The sequence below is a fragment of the Anolis carolinensis genome, chromosome 4, assembly GCF_035594765.1.
Source record: "Anolis carolinensis isolate JA03-04 chromosome 4, rAnoCar3.1.pri, whole genome shotgun sequence".
In the NCBI taxonomy this organism is placed as follows: domain Eukaryota; kingdom Metazoa; phylum Chordata; class Lepidosauria; order Squamata; family Dactyloidae; genus Anolis; species Anolis carolinensis.
Window position 1 is genome coordinate 104440424 of NC_085844.1, and position 16214 is coordinate 104456637.

Sequence of the window (16214 nt, forward strand, 5' to 3'; positions counted from 1 at the left end):
GATGGAAAAATTCCCTCCATCTACTTTCTTCACACCATAGTTAATATTTATGTGCATATTATGTCTCCCCTTACCCCCCCCCTTTTAAATTGAAGAGTGCCCTAAGTGGTGTCCTTTTTTCACAAGGGGCGGGAGGAGTTTCTCCAGCTCCTCGATCATTTTGGTTGCCTCTTTTCATACCTTTTATCAACTCTGCATTGTGTTTTCATAGGCACTTTGGACTTACCTTGAAACTCAGTAAAACATACTTCTCATCACAGTAGGCTGACACTAACATATACTTTTCATCTGAGAGCTGAATGCAGTATTTTTTTTGTCTCACAATAGGCATAATATGTCTTTTAAGATATTGTGCAATACTGGCCTTGTCTTCACTTAGAGAAGCACAGAGTTGGATCTTGAAAGCTGTGAACTCATGGAATATTGTTTTGGAAAGAAAGATGTTGAGGATATTCTTACTAATTCTATTCATCACTCAGTAGCCACCTTGGCCTATTTAAAAGTTTGTTCTGCCATTATGGGGGAATGCTCAAAAAGTTGAATTTACGAATCAAATTTACGAATTTAGCACCAAAATATCATGATGTATTGAAAACATTGACTACAAAAATGTGTTGGATAATCCAGAACATTGGATAAGCGAATGTTGGATAAGTGAGACTCTACTGTAACATCTAGGATTAAGTGTCACTAACATATTTTATTGAGAAAATGGGCACACGTTTCCTATTAAGCTATGTCCCATTTGCCTATGGGAAACATTAACTGGAGCCTGCAGAGACAGAAATGGGTGGAGTTCACCCTGCAGTGTCTGCAACTGCAGTCTTTTTCTGTGCTCTTTTTTCTTTTTGTCAGCACCTTCCACACATGAAAGGGAAGCAGACATGGCAGTGGTTCTCAGGGGGTCTATCTAGAGAGCTAGCCTGGCCAAGGAGCATCAGAAATCCCTGTGATACTGAAAGTTCCTTTATCCCTGATTTAGGATCCCAGTTTACTGTGAGTAAAAGAACAGGTGATACGGATATTATTCAGCTGGTGTGGAGGAGTTTTGGCAGGACAGGATTATCCCAAGCCCTAAGATTTCTGAGCCAAAATCTAAAACTCTGGGATGACTTCATGTGAAGCTACAGGAGTCCCTAGAAGTCATAAAGCACTGTAACTTAAAGATCAAGGACAGCAACAAGCAACATGTTATTCAAGTAAAGCAAGTGATATAACATATGGAGAGGATGGGAGAAATGTGCAGGGCAATACTGTTGACATGTCATTCCTGCCCATCAGAATAGATAACTGGAGAAGTGATGCAAGCTTCTGAGATCTGTTAGCTGTATTTAAGCAAGAGATTAATTTTCTTTCTAACCAAAAACCAAAATTAGTCATTTGATTCCCCAGTCTTATCTCCTATTGACTGAGCAAATGGTATCTGCATAGGAAAATAGGGCAACGTATTATACGTATATACATATCGAAACAGAGTTTGGAATCATTATTTTTTGGACTATTGCTCACAGAATCCTCCAACCAGTCTGGTCTATAGCCATGCTGATTAGAGCATTTTGGGACTGATGTTCCAAAAGATTTATATTTCGCTGAATGAATACATTTTTTCTCCATGCAGCAATCTTTGATTTGTGTAGAGATCCAATCTATCAGGATAGATTGCGCCCAGCACAAGTATTCAAAATCGTTCGTGCTTTGACCAGTCTGGCTCCCTTAGTCCAAAACCCAGCAACCATGGCTCTTACAGCAGTGGCATTCCAGAAATTTTTTCACTGATAAAATCACTGTGCTTCGGCAGGAACTGCCCCCTACAGTTGATACCTTGAGTGAGCTTGAGACTTTGTGGCTGCTTAGTGGGCCTATCTTTGACCGATTTACTCCACTTGACAAGGAAAATGTCACTAGAATCCTGGCTGTTGCAAAACCAACCACCTGTTCCCTTGATCCGTGCTCCTCCTGGCTGGTGAAGAGCTGCCTGGAAGGTCTGCTCGATCCGTTGAGTAATATAATCAATGGCTCTCTTGAACAAGGGGTCTTCCCGGACAACCTAAAAGAGGCAAGGGTTCATCCCTTGCTAAAGAAGCCTAGCTTGGATCCCATGACCCTTGCCAACTATCGTCCTATCTCTAACCTCCCATTCTTGGGTAAGATGATAGAGCGGGCTGTACTGGGAGAACTGCAGCAATTTTTGGATGATACAGCTGGCCTGGACCCTTTCCACCCTGGCCATGGGACGGAGACAGTCCTGGTTGCCATTACAGATGAACTCCGTCGCCAGTCTGATAGCAGCGGATCAGCGCTACTGGTACTTCTCGACCTTACAGCAGCATTTGACACCGTTGACTACGATCTAATGATTCACCATCTCGCCATGTCCGGAGTTCGCAGTCAGGCCCTCAATTGGTTCAACTCATTTCTCTGAATCCGGAGCCAATGCGTGGAGTATATGGATCAAGTCTCTGAAAGATCTTCCCTCCTATGTGGGGTACACAAAGGTGCAATTCTCTCCCCTCTTCTCTTCAACATCTACGTTAGACCCCTTGCTAGTTTGGCTCGGAGTTTCGGCCTAGATTGCTATCAATATGCGGACGACACCCAACTCCTTCTGCGCTTGGAGCCTGGAGCAACGTCAATACCAGACAATTTCACCTTATGTCTGGAGGCTCTGTCGAACTGGCTACGTGCTAGTAGACTGAAGGTGAACCCGGCAAAGACAGATTCTTTGGCATGGCCGCTCGATTGGTCTGACCCATTTGCTACCCACCTTCGATGGTGCTGCCCTATCTCCTTCGTCTACCGTTAAAAGCTTGGGTGTCGTTTTGGATTCGCAGCTGACAATGGAATCTCAGGTCGCTGCTGCTAGCAAACAGGCCTTTTTCCATCTATGATAAGCGAGGCAACTGGCACCCTATCTATCTGACGAGGCTCTGGCAACAGTCATCCATGCCACGGTCACGTCTAGGCTGGACTATTGTAACGACCCAAAAGTTCCGTATTGTTCAGAATGCGGCAGCCAGGCTACTCACAAGAACACCCATGAAATGCCATATAACACCAGTGCTGCAGCATTTGCATTGGCTTCCAACTGATTACTGTGGTTTATATAAGTTGCTATTTCTGACCTTTAAAATTCTTTACGGCCAGGGTCCATCATACCTTAGGGATCGTCTCTCCTTCTCCCATCATCGGAGGTCGCAACGACCATCCCAACACAACTTACTTTATATACCGGGTCCTAGAGAAGTGCACTTGGAAAGGACCAGATGCAGAGCTTTTTCTATTTCTGCCCCTGCCTTATGGAATGCCTTGCCGTCCCATGGGAATGCCACAGGACTGGAGAAGGGGTGGGATACCCCTTTGACAGAACGGGAGGATGAAGAAGTGGCCCAAAAAAGGTGTTTGGAGTTAATAATGGCCCTTTACAATAATGGCATGTAACAGGGGAAAGTTAAAATCTTGGGATCATGACCTTTAAACCACTGCTTCTTAAACTGTCAGTCCCAACCCAAATGGGGTCCCTTTAGTTCAATGTTGGGGTTCTGAAAAATGTGGCAACAGTAAAAGTTTTCTTAAAACCTCATAATGGCTGCTTTAGACATTAACACAAATCTGTTGTGCAGTGTTTACAGAGGAGGCTCCAATTGTACTTCATAAAATTATTATTATTATTATTATTATTATTATTATTATTATTATTATTATTATTATAAAAAGGAACATTGCCTGTTTAGCAAGCCTTGCAAATGCTGATTTGCTATCATTTAATGTTTGATTTTTATACCTTTTAATTATCGTTATATCCAGGGCAGTGGTTCTCAACCTGTGGGTCCCCAGGTGTTTTGGCCTACAACTTCCAGAAATCCCAGCCAGTTTACCAGCTGTTAGGATTTCTGGGAGTTGAAGGCCAAAACATCTGGGGACTCAGAGTTGAGAACCACTGATCTAGGGTCACATAAAAATTTCTCAGGCTGAATGAGTTTGAGAGTGGAAAAGATTAAGAAGGCCTGCTCTAGACTGATCTGACTACCCTTGGCCATACTGAGTGGTTTGGAAGATTCTTTTGCCTCACTGTTATTTACATGTGTTTTATATTTAACACATCTGTTCAGATAAGCGGAATCTGGTTGGGCTTAGTATAAATTGATTTCACTAATGAAGATGCATCAATTCACTGAGCATATTGGTGGATCCCTCTCCTTGGGATTAAAGCATTCCATGTAGGTTGAGCAATGCAAGAATCTGTCACAGTGGCAAAGAAGATATTTTATTTGGAAAATATTTGTAAGGATAAAAAAGATGAATAGGGTAATTTTTGTCCCTTTTGTTTATTAAAAGAAAATGTAACAATATTGAACAGCAATACTTGCTTGCAGAGGTATTTTTCACCTAATTTCCAATAATTTGCACTTTTCACATATCTTTTTCCATTAAAAAAATAGATATATTTGCACACTTTGAGAAAAAAATAAGAATGACCCAATGTCATAACACTGTTGTTACCATTCTAATGTTCCTTTAGAGTAACAAGGGGAAGTTGCCTCATGTACAAGTACTCCCAAGCAGATGTTCTTGGCAACAAAAGTTACTGTCCCCCTCTGTCATTTAGTCAACTCCTCAGTCCTATTTTATAACACCATGAATAAAAATATATAGGATATAGCTCAGCAAATAGAATTACTTTTTAAAAAGGGATTTCTAGCTATCAACAAAAACATAGAAATTTCTAAAAGAAGAAAAAATAGCTGTCTCCTCTCCCATCTCTTTTTTAACATTCACCCAGCAGCATTAATAAATATAATGACATTTAATTAATGGATCATATACATGCCTGCACATTCCACCTCTAATATGTACTTTAAATGTCCTAGGTTTTGGGTAAGTCAACAGATTGGTCAAAGAATAGTTTGGAAGGCGTTCCATGAAGTCTCCAGTTGTGAGAACACAAAAGCCACTAGGATGTGGTTTAAGAAAAGAGAGAAGTTGGTAGATGAGATTTCCATCCAGTTTGCAGGTAGCTAATCAGATTTTTTGAGCAGAGGCCTTTTATCAGGGATGGGAAACGTATGCTCTTCCCCTAGCTAATGAATGATTAATCCCATCATGGTTCACCATTAGCCAGACAGATTGTGTATGATGGTAGCTGGACTACAATCACAATTTGTTGGTGGTGGTTCCCCAGCACTGACCTACCTGAATAAATTATTTATGTAAACAAATGCTGAGCATATGGTGTCCCCCTTAGGTATTCCAGTAGCTACTGGAGAATATCTATCTACTATGAAAAGATAAAATCCTACTATTTGACTGTTCAAAAAGAAAAGCTTCATTTTGATCAACTCAAGAACTATTGGATTTTAAGATGATTCTCTACAAGCAATAAAATTTGACTTTGCAAATCTCCTTTGTGGGGATGTGGAAAGGGCCCTGTTAGAGAGTAGGAAAAAAGGTGTTTCAAATATATGCTAAAGAAACAGAGTATAAAGCCTTCTAGTGTCTCCCCAGAACTTGATATCAGTATTGGGGAATAATTCTAAAAGCTCCTAGTAGATGTTGTACATTTTCGTTCTATGGGAATCAAGGAAAGGACAAAAAAGAAATACTCAAATCATAGAATCTAAGAGGTAGAAGCGGCCACAAGGGCCATCAAGTCCAACCCCCTTCCATACAAAAATGCACAACTGAAACACTCCTGAAAGATGCCCATCCAACCTCTATTTAAAGAATTCCAGCAATGGAGAATCGACAATCCTCTATGGAAGTCTATTCCACTGATGAACTGCTCTTAAAGTAAAAAAAAAAAAGTAAGCAAGGAAATGCTCAATACAGTAAGAAAAAGGTCAGAAATAACCAAATCTAGAGGCCAAAAGATATGTTTCCTCCCATTTTACCATCTTATGGTATAAACCGAATGGATGTTTGAAAAAATAATTCCTTTGCAGTGATTCCTTTGCCTAACTATCCCATGGGGTTGTTCTGGCCTCTGCTTTTAGATTCCCCTTCCAGCCAAAGGCAGACTAGTTCTACTTAGCATACTATTATCAATAAACATTAATACCCATGTACATTATGTTGTCTAAATGGCATATGATGGTTGAATACCCTTATTTGAGTTAGAACTCTGAAAGAATTAATGACTTCCCATAACTACATTTTGAAGATTGCAGTAGCTCTATTCAGGCACTATTAAAGCTACCAACACCTCAGTGGTGGGCAGTGACTCCCATGTCCTATACAATTTTTCCCAAGCTTTAACAGATCTCTCCTTGGTGCCAGATCTATTTTGGAAATTTGGTTCAGCAGCTAGGAGAGCTACTTTAAAATTAAGTACCTCATCATATTGATGACCAGAGTCATGATTCGCCAGCTTCTGTGGCGAATCTAGGTGGGATTGGGGCAGCAGTGGGTAATCCTGGTGCCCCAGCCACCAGTGGACACTTTCTGATACCATGTGGGAAAGTGATGCCACTCCACTCTTCTTAATGGAACACAGGGCAGCTTCTGTATTAACGGCAGCAATTCACCCACAGAATCTCACTAGAAGTCACCCTCCGTTGTATGATGGGTGGCGTGGGGTTCCATAGGTGAACTGGAGTTTCTTCTGCTTCATGTGATAAGTCTCAAACCCAGAATAGAGTCACCATGAAAGCCACCATGTTAGTACAGAAAAAAGACTAAGAATGCAACAGTTAGACCAACTATTTGGTATCACATACGATCCCACTTCAGTATTTGTAAAATATAATACAAATACAACACATGCAGCTACATTTACAAAAACATTCACATAATTTAGAAGCCAAAAGGGAACAGCTGTACCATAGAGAACAAAGATATTCCATTAGGATTTGTTTATGGGCACATGGAGACATAAATAATGCCTGAATAGAGCTATTGGAAGTCCCACTTTTTGGAATATACTTGACTTCAGCTAAGAAACAAATTTCTATCCATATCATGAATTTCTTCCCCTGTCATTGTGCTTCTTCCTCCTGTGTCTCATCCCAGTCTGTTCTAGAATGGCTTCCAATCTTCTCAAGCAAATGAATGATAAATGTTTGGCTGCAGGTGCAGGAAAAATCCATTCCATCTGTGATGTCTATTCTGAAGGCAGATAATCATTGTTAATAGATACATTTTAATCTTGTGGACAGGATAGGTGTCTTTTTAGTGAAAGATGAAGGATTTTTTCCCAAATTTTTCTAGAAATCTTGTCTCCATTTTCAAGCAGGATTTTATTGTCAAGAATGATTCAGAGTGGTTTGTGTTTGCCTTCCGAGACTGAATGTGACTTTTCCAAGACCACACAGTAGGTTTCTATGGCTATGCAGGTATTCAAACCCTGATCTCGAGTCATAGCCCAGCACTACACCACAGTGTATGCAGAGATTGGACCTTACTGACCATACTGGTTCAATGAATTCTGGGAGTGGTAGACTAAAAAGCATTTCTCTTTCTCAAGCCTTGAGTCTATGAACTAGGATATCATATGATTTATACATCCCTGTCTGTTGGTCAACCATGCAGAATTATTCTCAAAGTGTTTCCAATTTTTGTTTTATTCTTGTTTAGTGGTGGGAAATTTGTGAAAGAAGGGAAGGTCGTTATGGCTTACTAAAATGCTTTCCTAGTTATGGGGGTGCTAGGAAGCCCCCCCCCTCAGTAAAACAATGTTATCTACTCTCCACTAGAGATGATGAAACATTATTTTTTCTTCACATAACCTTTGCTCAAGCTCATAGCATGATACAGTAACCTTGTATTCTATCACACCTAGAGCGTAGTCTCTCACTTCTTCTTTTTTTAGTTTAATCATTTTAATGCACCAAAGAGAAGCATCACCTACTCTGGCCAGAATAGAAATAAGAACAGAATGCTAAAATAATGAAAGCTGACAAGGATAGTCAGAAAACAGCAATTCTTTTTGTTCCACCCTGTAAAGTTTTTCTCTGTTCTGTAGCCTTGAAGATTCAGAATTTCTGCTATTTGTCATGCAAACAACACAGAACCGAGATGGATATTTGAATCAAAGACAGTAAGAATAATAAGCATGCAGGCTTATCGTGATACAAAAGCACATTTGGAGAACATTGTGGTAAGGATACATCAAAGAGATGACACCAGCAGAATCTGCAGTGCTGAATTTGGGTGAGCATTTGGTGGGTCCTGCATGTTAAACAGAACCTCGGAGTTTTTATCCTAGGTTTTTACACAGGTGTTCCCAAAACGATTGGACTAAAACTGAAGAAACAATTTACTGATCTTTATGCTTTTCTTTTAATGAGCCCCTAAATTAACAGTGCCCAAAATATGAACATGAAAAAGCTCCCCTTCCTCCTGTCCATCACACCAGGTGGAGGTAAATATAGTACAATTGCTCCATGTCCAAAATGATACTTTTTCATTAATGCTGAGGTGTAGTGGGAGACATACTTGTTCCACATATCATTGCCAAAATTGTCCAAAAAACACAATGTGGAACTATTTGTATTGCAACTGGGTTTTCTTAATTCAAACTCAACTATTTTAAGCTGGTTAATGAAAGGTATGTGTGCCAAGCCATGTAGGAGCTTTTGTGGATCTAAAAGACAGACAGAAAGACATATTTTGATTTTAGAGAGAGAGAGAGAGAGAGAGAGAGAGAGAGAGAGAGAGAGCGCTAATAAGCAATTTCCCAGCTATCTCCCCATTGGCCAGATATAGACAGGTGGAATTCCCAAACTGGCATATTAAGTTTCTTAGCTGAAACCCTTTTTAACTATCCATCTCTCAAATATTTTAAACAAAAGGGAGCTGTATTTTGCAGGCTGGAAAGCTGGTGCACTTGACCTTACTCCTACGTAGACATGCCTGGAATTAGACTGTTTCACATACTTGAAAATTGCTGCACTAATGCTTAACTATGAAATGAAATGCACAGAACTATATTTTGCATGCTTAGTAGAACAACATCCAAATAGAATTATATCTGGCCCAACCTACTCTGTCTTGATCTCACAGCCTACTGGAATCTGGCTCCTGACAACTTTTCCAATCTTGAATTTGTGCCTTGGGCTGAACAAGATCTTCCACTCCTGGCTTATAGCAACAGTCATCACAACCAAGATACAAATGCTGTCAGAAAATAGCCTAGGGCAGCTTTTGGGCCACATAGGGAATTGAGTATTGACTCTCCCTATAGTTTTGGAGGTAGGCTTCCTCATCACTTGGATGACAATTGACTATTGGAATGAAAATAAATGTGATCAGAAGCTCTCACTATGCATGACTGCATGCATACATAGATGCTATGAGGAAAAAAGATATTGTTCTCTTTCCAACCAAACTGATGTTCTTTAGTATTTGTATACATCATTTTTGTTCATGGGATTCTGAAGGCAACTTTTTATCAGTTCCCTGAACCTGGGGGAGAATTTATTTTCCAAACATCTGGAACACAGAAGGTATTATGGGAAGAGAAGTTAAACTGTGGATGGCAATGGCATACTTTCGGTGTAGCAATGTTCCATGGATGTTTTGCTCCCACTTAGTACTTCATTTTCTAACATATTATTTATTGCTCCATCAAATATACCAGTGTATCAGATAATATTATGCTGTATCACACTCTTTTTTAATTTGAAGTTTGTTATAAAACATATTTTTGTTGTTTTTTATTACAAAATAATAAAATTCCCCAGACTATAGAATTCAGAGACCCGGAGACCTGGCTCTGAGCTAGTCCAAACATATTTCAACTAATAAAGATCTAACAAAGGCCTCATCTACACAGCCCTATAATCCAATTTCTGAATCTGGATTATCTGCCTTGAACTGGATTATAAGGCAGTACAGACTCATATAATGTAGAATCAGCCAAAGTCTCTTTAACAACTGACCTTCCTCTTGCCCTCTCACTGATGGGAAAGTTTTATCATTGGCATTAGGGGATGGTTGAAGGAAGGCTGGATTAAAAATGGCCAGAATCCCATATCATGCACTGACTGCAGACAACTGCTGCAACCAATAATCAGTGTTTGTAACCGGACTCCTACATCAGTTTATATTTGACTAAAGCAATTAACTAAGTAACCTTTTCGGACCTAACCTCATAAAACCTGATGAAAAATGTCATTGAACCATGCTCCCATCAAAAGCAGAACAACCCTCTTTCTCCTCATGTAATTACTCTTTGCTAAAGCAGGTTGAGGTATAAGTTAGGAACATGCCAATAGTATCAAAATCATGATTGGGAATAGAGAACAGTTACCTAACCATAGTGAGTGAATGAGAATTTCATTGAATTTTGGATGGGCTGGGTCAGGATTATTTAGTTAACTACTTATTTAAGTTGACACAGAATTACTGGTCATTCTTTACTGGTTGCAGTAGGTGTCTGCAGTTGATGTCAAAAAGCTTGAGCAGGGAAACAACAAGAATCTACAAAGAAATACTCCAGATGAGCTTACTACTCCTGTTTGTGCCTGCCAACAACAAGTAAGGTAAACATCAGTTGTCTTTTGAATCCATCAATCAACAGCAAAACAGAAAGAAAAGGAGACAGCAGATAAGCCTATTTCACCAACTGCCCTCAGCATATTTCTATAATATATCTATACATTTGTCCACCAAATTATAAAAGCTTGGAACTATAAGAAGGCTGATGGGGAACTAAATACTCCTGGATGTTATTTTAAATAAAAAAATCCCTTTCAAATATTTAGAAGGTTTAAAACATTTTTGTCTATTCATGTGAAGCCTACCTGACATTGTTGTTTCATTTGCATGTGCATAGTGATTATTTTAGATTTTTTAAAGAAATCCATCTACTTCTACTCAACTGATGTATAGTTGCCCACATCAAGCTGTGAACTATATATTCATGTATACATTTAGAAATGTTCAACAAAACAAAATGCTCAAAACCGGGTTTGACTAATCCATGTGCCAATGTGAGTATTGAACCTTAATGTTTATCAAAAAGAGAACCATCCTCTCCTCTGACTGGAGTGGTGAAAGGTTGAGAGTTTAGTTTAGCCTGGTAGAACCTTAAAAGAAACACTGGCCCCTTTTACTTTTCCCACTATGAGACTTCTTCTGGGCTTTTTGAATGCCTTTTTAATGTCTGGATGGGGAATTAAAGGCGGCAGCCAAGGGTCTCTGCGATGGCACTGGTGCTTTGACCCTAGATTTATCCATGAGACAAATCAAGATTATTAATTTTGTCCCCAAAACCTGTCTTTGACTTATACATGATTATGTACAGTGGGTAGATTAGTATGACATAGAATAATTTTCTGGATATATATCTTTGTTCACTGGGAGATAGGGTTTTGTGGGTTCTTTTCTGCACAGAACGAAAATGGCAGTGGAAACATCTATTGCCATCTCTCTCTCTCTCTCTTGTAGCCTCCCATATCTTGTGGCTAGTAATGGCAGAAAGCAAAAAGAGAACAGATTGAGGAAATGAGAGATTGAACTGATAAGTTTTATGCATTGGCTGGTATAATAAATATAAGGTTCCTGAGAGACCAAAAGAGTAATTCCTGGAGGAGACTGACCACGGTGACTTTCTATGATTTACTACACTGTTTCTGCTTCTGAATGTAATTTATCCAGAATGTGGCTATGTTTGTTTTGCATAGGTTGTGATTGGAGGATGCTCTAGGCATTCTCTAAGTTTGGAATATTATTTAGTAAAACAACCCCACAGAGTTTTTTTTTTGCTGTAGTGTTAAAAAGGGTAATTTGTTGTTATCATTTATAACAAAGTTGAATTATTGGGGGGGGGGGGAGAGAAAATAACTAGGGAACTGTTTCTTATTTAAAGAACAGGATGACATTAATGTTACAATGTGTCAACCCCCCTACCCCACTCTGAAAAGCAATTATGGCTGTTGTTCATTACTCCAGTAATGTTCATTCCAAACATTACATTATTTTGACATTTAGCCTTATTCTGTCCTTGTTATAAAGGTTAACTCACTATGAGTAACAATCTCAGACTAACCTATTTTTTTCTCACCTCTGGGCATGGCTTCCTCCGATTAGCAAGCAAGACAAAAGAGTAATTCCTTCAGAAACTCAGGGAGTTGGCTCTTTTGGGAACAGGAAATGTGTAAACACTGCACACTGTAAAAAGTGTTATTTCTGGCAGTTTTCCTCTTCAAGAAGTGTACCTGAAATTCAATTCAGAAAAAAGCCACTGTGCTTCAGGCATCAGTAATTTGGGAAACACTGCAATAAACATTGGATAGAAATACAGGAATTAATTGATGGAAAGCAAGAATGGAAGCTGTAACTATAGCCTACCATCACCATGATGAGGTCAAGGTGGGCCACAGGTCTCCTGATATAATGCTAATTTGTATTTGAAAAGGGTTGTTGTATGTCTTTCGGGCTGTGTGGCCATGTTCCAGAAGTATTCTCTCCTGACATTTCGCCCACATCTATGGCAGGCATCCTCAGAACCTCTGAGGATGCCTGCCATAGATGTGGGCGAAACGTCAGGAGAGAATACTTCTGGAACATGGCCACACAGCCTGAAAGACATACAACAACCCTGTGATCTCGGCCATGAAAGCCTTCAACAACACATTGTATTTGAAAAGTACGTATTCCCATGACTTTAGTTATTTTCCTGTTCAAGTGCTATCATATTTAAGGTCTGAAAATACCTGAAATCTAGGGTGGGACTGAACCAAGACATTATTCTATTTGTCTAGAAGGACGAAGATGGTTCCATTCTGTACAGAGAAGTCAACAAGGCTACCAGTTGAATCATCTCAACAATATGATATGGAGGCTTCAAAAGGCAGCTGCTTAGAAAGAACCAATCATGATATGTATCACACGCAACTCTGCATTTCAAAATCTTGTTGCTGTTTTCTGATCTCCAGCATCTTTTACAAAGTTTGGAACATTACTGGTTACTCCCATTTAGTCAGGACCCATTGGATCAACTGGTGAACAGTAAGCCAACTTCCTATTGATTTAGTGGGTCAAAACTAGCTGGGACTAGCCGTTAATGTTTAAAGACACCTACCACATGTTAGGGCCAGCCTTGTCCATTGTAAGTTTACATCATATATCACTTTGAAGGACAGAATACTATGGAGGAATGAAGACATTGTTCCTTTATAAGGGTTTATACCACATTGCTCATTGCTTACTTTCCAAATTTCCCCTTTTGGTACTTCAGTTTCATACCTATTTTGGCAACACTACATGACAACAGTGAAGTAATAGTACTGCAACCAATCCTTTGTAGAATTTCCAATATAATGTCCTTGCCATTAGAAAGATAGAGAAACTCATACATTTATAGGCTTTCCTAAATTCAGTTTCCCACAACTGAATAGAAAATATTGGTAGGTATCCCTCTTCTCCCAATGTGGCTAAGTGGAAGCTTAAGAGGAATTTACTTACAATCAATGAAATAAAAGCCCCCTTGTACCCTGCCATCCCTACAAATATGAGAAAAGGACTGATTGTTGTAGTATAATAGCACTTCTGCTGCAATCTTACACAGAGATATATATCTCTACATACTCTGATGCCAACAAATACGTCTATGCAATGTTTGGAAAAGTAGTCAATATAAGTTAATTGTAACATAAAAAATGAACAATAAACAAACTATGGAATAAATACAGTATTTGCTTAGTTGTATTTTCGTAATAAAATAATTGATCCCTTCTGATACAGAGACTACAGTTTAACCAATGAGCTTTAGAAGAACAACTCTCTTGCAAATATATGTACATATGTCATGTACACACTATACTCAAGATGCTTAAATTACTTGGGAAACAGTCTCGGAGTAGAACCCAACATTATCTGGAAGTAATTTCCCATAATTCTTTGTACCGAGTAACAATAACTTTCTCATGTTCAAACATTCAGAACATTATCTCAAATATTGTATATGTGCCCTATTAGTTCATTAAAGGTCTCTGTGTAGTCTGTACACAGGACAATTATATCTTTCTTTGATAACCTTGATTATAATTTAGAAAAAAACCTGTTTTTTAAATAGAAATAGCCAACATGTTCTGAAGGGCCCAAACTGCTTTATCTGTAGAAACTTTGATTTCAATGTGAAATATGTATATAGCTTAGCTTTCAACAAATGAACTAAAAGAAAACACATCTTATATGAAATTATCAAATGACTAAAACACATTGCCAAAAACATATCCCCCCCCCCCCCCGCTCAAAGCATTATTGTGTGTTGCTACAAGACAGAATAGACCTTCTATGAAAATAATGTAATTATAGCTCCACTTTGCACAGCATTGATGCAGGTGCTTTGTATCATTGATACCTTTTAGATTACTGCATTGACTAACTCAGACCCACTTATGGCCAGCAATGTGGCTTATACTCATACATCTTCAGGTCAATTCTTGGGCCACAAAAGATGCTGTGTGTTCCACGCCAGCCTGCCATTACTTACTGACCTTCAGGTGTATCAAACTATAGCTTTCATCAGTCATAAATATGGCAAAAATGATGAGAAGTGTAGTCCGGAATACATAGAGGGTAGAGTTTTGTTCAGAAGTTCTAGAGAAGACTGCCCTGTGTCATCTGTCCTCTCCCACATGAACATATAGAAATGCCTATGATTATATATTATCAAGTGATCATCTCATTAGTTTTTTGATTCAGAGCAGCATATAATTGGTTACATAGTCTACATTTTCACCAATCTGAATGAAGATTCGACAACCCAAGCTGTTGCATAGGTTAACCCACGATACAATAACATTAGAAACAGTTCACAAACAAACTCCCTTTTTGTCTTCAGCTTTGTTGCAGAAAAAAATTTATACTGTCCAATCCAAATTAAAAGGAAAAATGTGTGAACATTTTAAAAATAACAGACCACTACTGCAGTCCTATACCCACTTATCAGAGATCAAAGCCCATTTAGCTCAGTGGATCTTGCTTCTAAACAGAATGCATAGGATTGCACTGAAAATAATGGCTAAAATGGAAACAGTAACATTGATATAACTGAAAACTTGAAAAGTTGTAAAAGGAGGGGATTATGAGCGTGTTTCAAGAAGTAACAATTAAATACTTGCTTCATCACCTCTCCATGCATGGAAAAATTGGGGTTGGCCCAGTGAAGTGTTGCATTCCCCAACAGAGCTCACTACTTAAATAAAATCCAGAGCAGACACTAAAATGGCACCTGTTTGGATAATTCCAATCCATGCTTCTGTAGGAAATAAAACTGCTGTGGGGTTAAAGCAGAAACAAATGAACCTTCCAGCCAGTTACCTTAAACCCCCAAACCTACAGGCAGAATTAGTTCTTCTTGTGAGTAAGCATCATAGTAAACTCACTGTAGCTCTGGTATGCTTAGGGATACTGCAACTTGATATATCATAAGGTGTCATTCCTGATACCTTACCATGAAATTTATTGAACAATTAAAAATATACACAAAGGGACAATCTTTTATTTTGTAGCAGGTTTTTTTCCTTCAAAATTTGACTTTCTTCCAATTGAAGAACCCACTTTCAAATGTGAAAAGGGCACTTGTTTCTACAGTAACTGTGTACAGCTTTTTCCAGTTGTTCAGAGTACTGTAACCATAGATATATGTATATATTTCTTTTGATATCACTCTTCTCTTTTCCAAGTTATTTGGGGAACTAAAATGTTCCTTGTTAGGGTAATGATAAAGGAAAGTTAAGTTGTTCTTTCGGATTCTATTTCTCCATAAAGTTCGGCTAACTTCTTAAACTCTGGTCCCCAATCGCCAAGGTAATTATAATCCTGGTCAGAATGTGTAGTTGCTGAATCCAAGGAGCTGATAGATCCGGCTTCTGACCTTTGACCTTCATATGCATAAGTCTGTAGAGAATCATACGGGGGCACACTAGGATCAAGGTCTGCTTCTGCCAGTCGCTGTTTAATAAATTCATGAACATTTATACTGTCAAGGCTGGATGAAGTGGGATGCTTGACTGCAGGCTTGACTTCAGGCCGAACATCCCTTCGATACCTCAGTTCTTCAGCAGCTGATGGGTTCCGTAAAGCTGTGATGTCAAAAGCTTCAGTATCTTCCTCGCCTCCCCCTTCATCGTCATAGGTGACCACATTTTCCCGTACATCCTCCTCTGAAATGATCAGAGGCTCCTTTTTGCTGCGTCTTAGAGTGATGAAAAGGACCACTATTGCTGATGAGAAAATTCAGGAGAGGAGATTAATAAAACTGCCCTTTG

General features: G+C 39.0%; 1 protein-coding gene across 7 annotated transcripts in view; it reads right to left on the minus strand.

The window, feature by feature from the left end:
* Positions 1-4306: 4306 nt before the first annotated feature.
* The window catches only part of cdh18 (cadherin 18), an 854880-nt gene continuing 842972 nt past the window's right edge, over positions 4307-16214 (minus strand). For all 7 annotated transcript variants that reach the window (XM_062977606.1, XM_008114216.3, XM_008114218.2 and 4 more), the window contains one exon: positions 4307-16169. In XM_062977606.1, the coding sequence (XP_062833676.1) occupies positions 15679-16169 (491 nt within the window). In that variant the 3' untranslated portion in view covers positions 4307-15678. The remainder of the gene's footprint in view (positions 16170-16214) is intronic.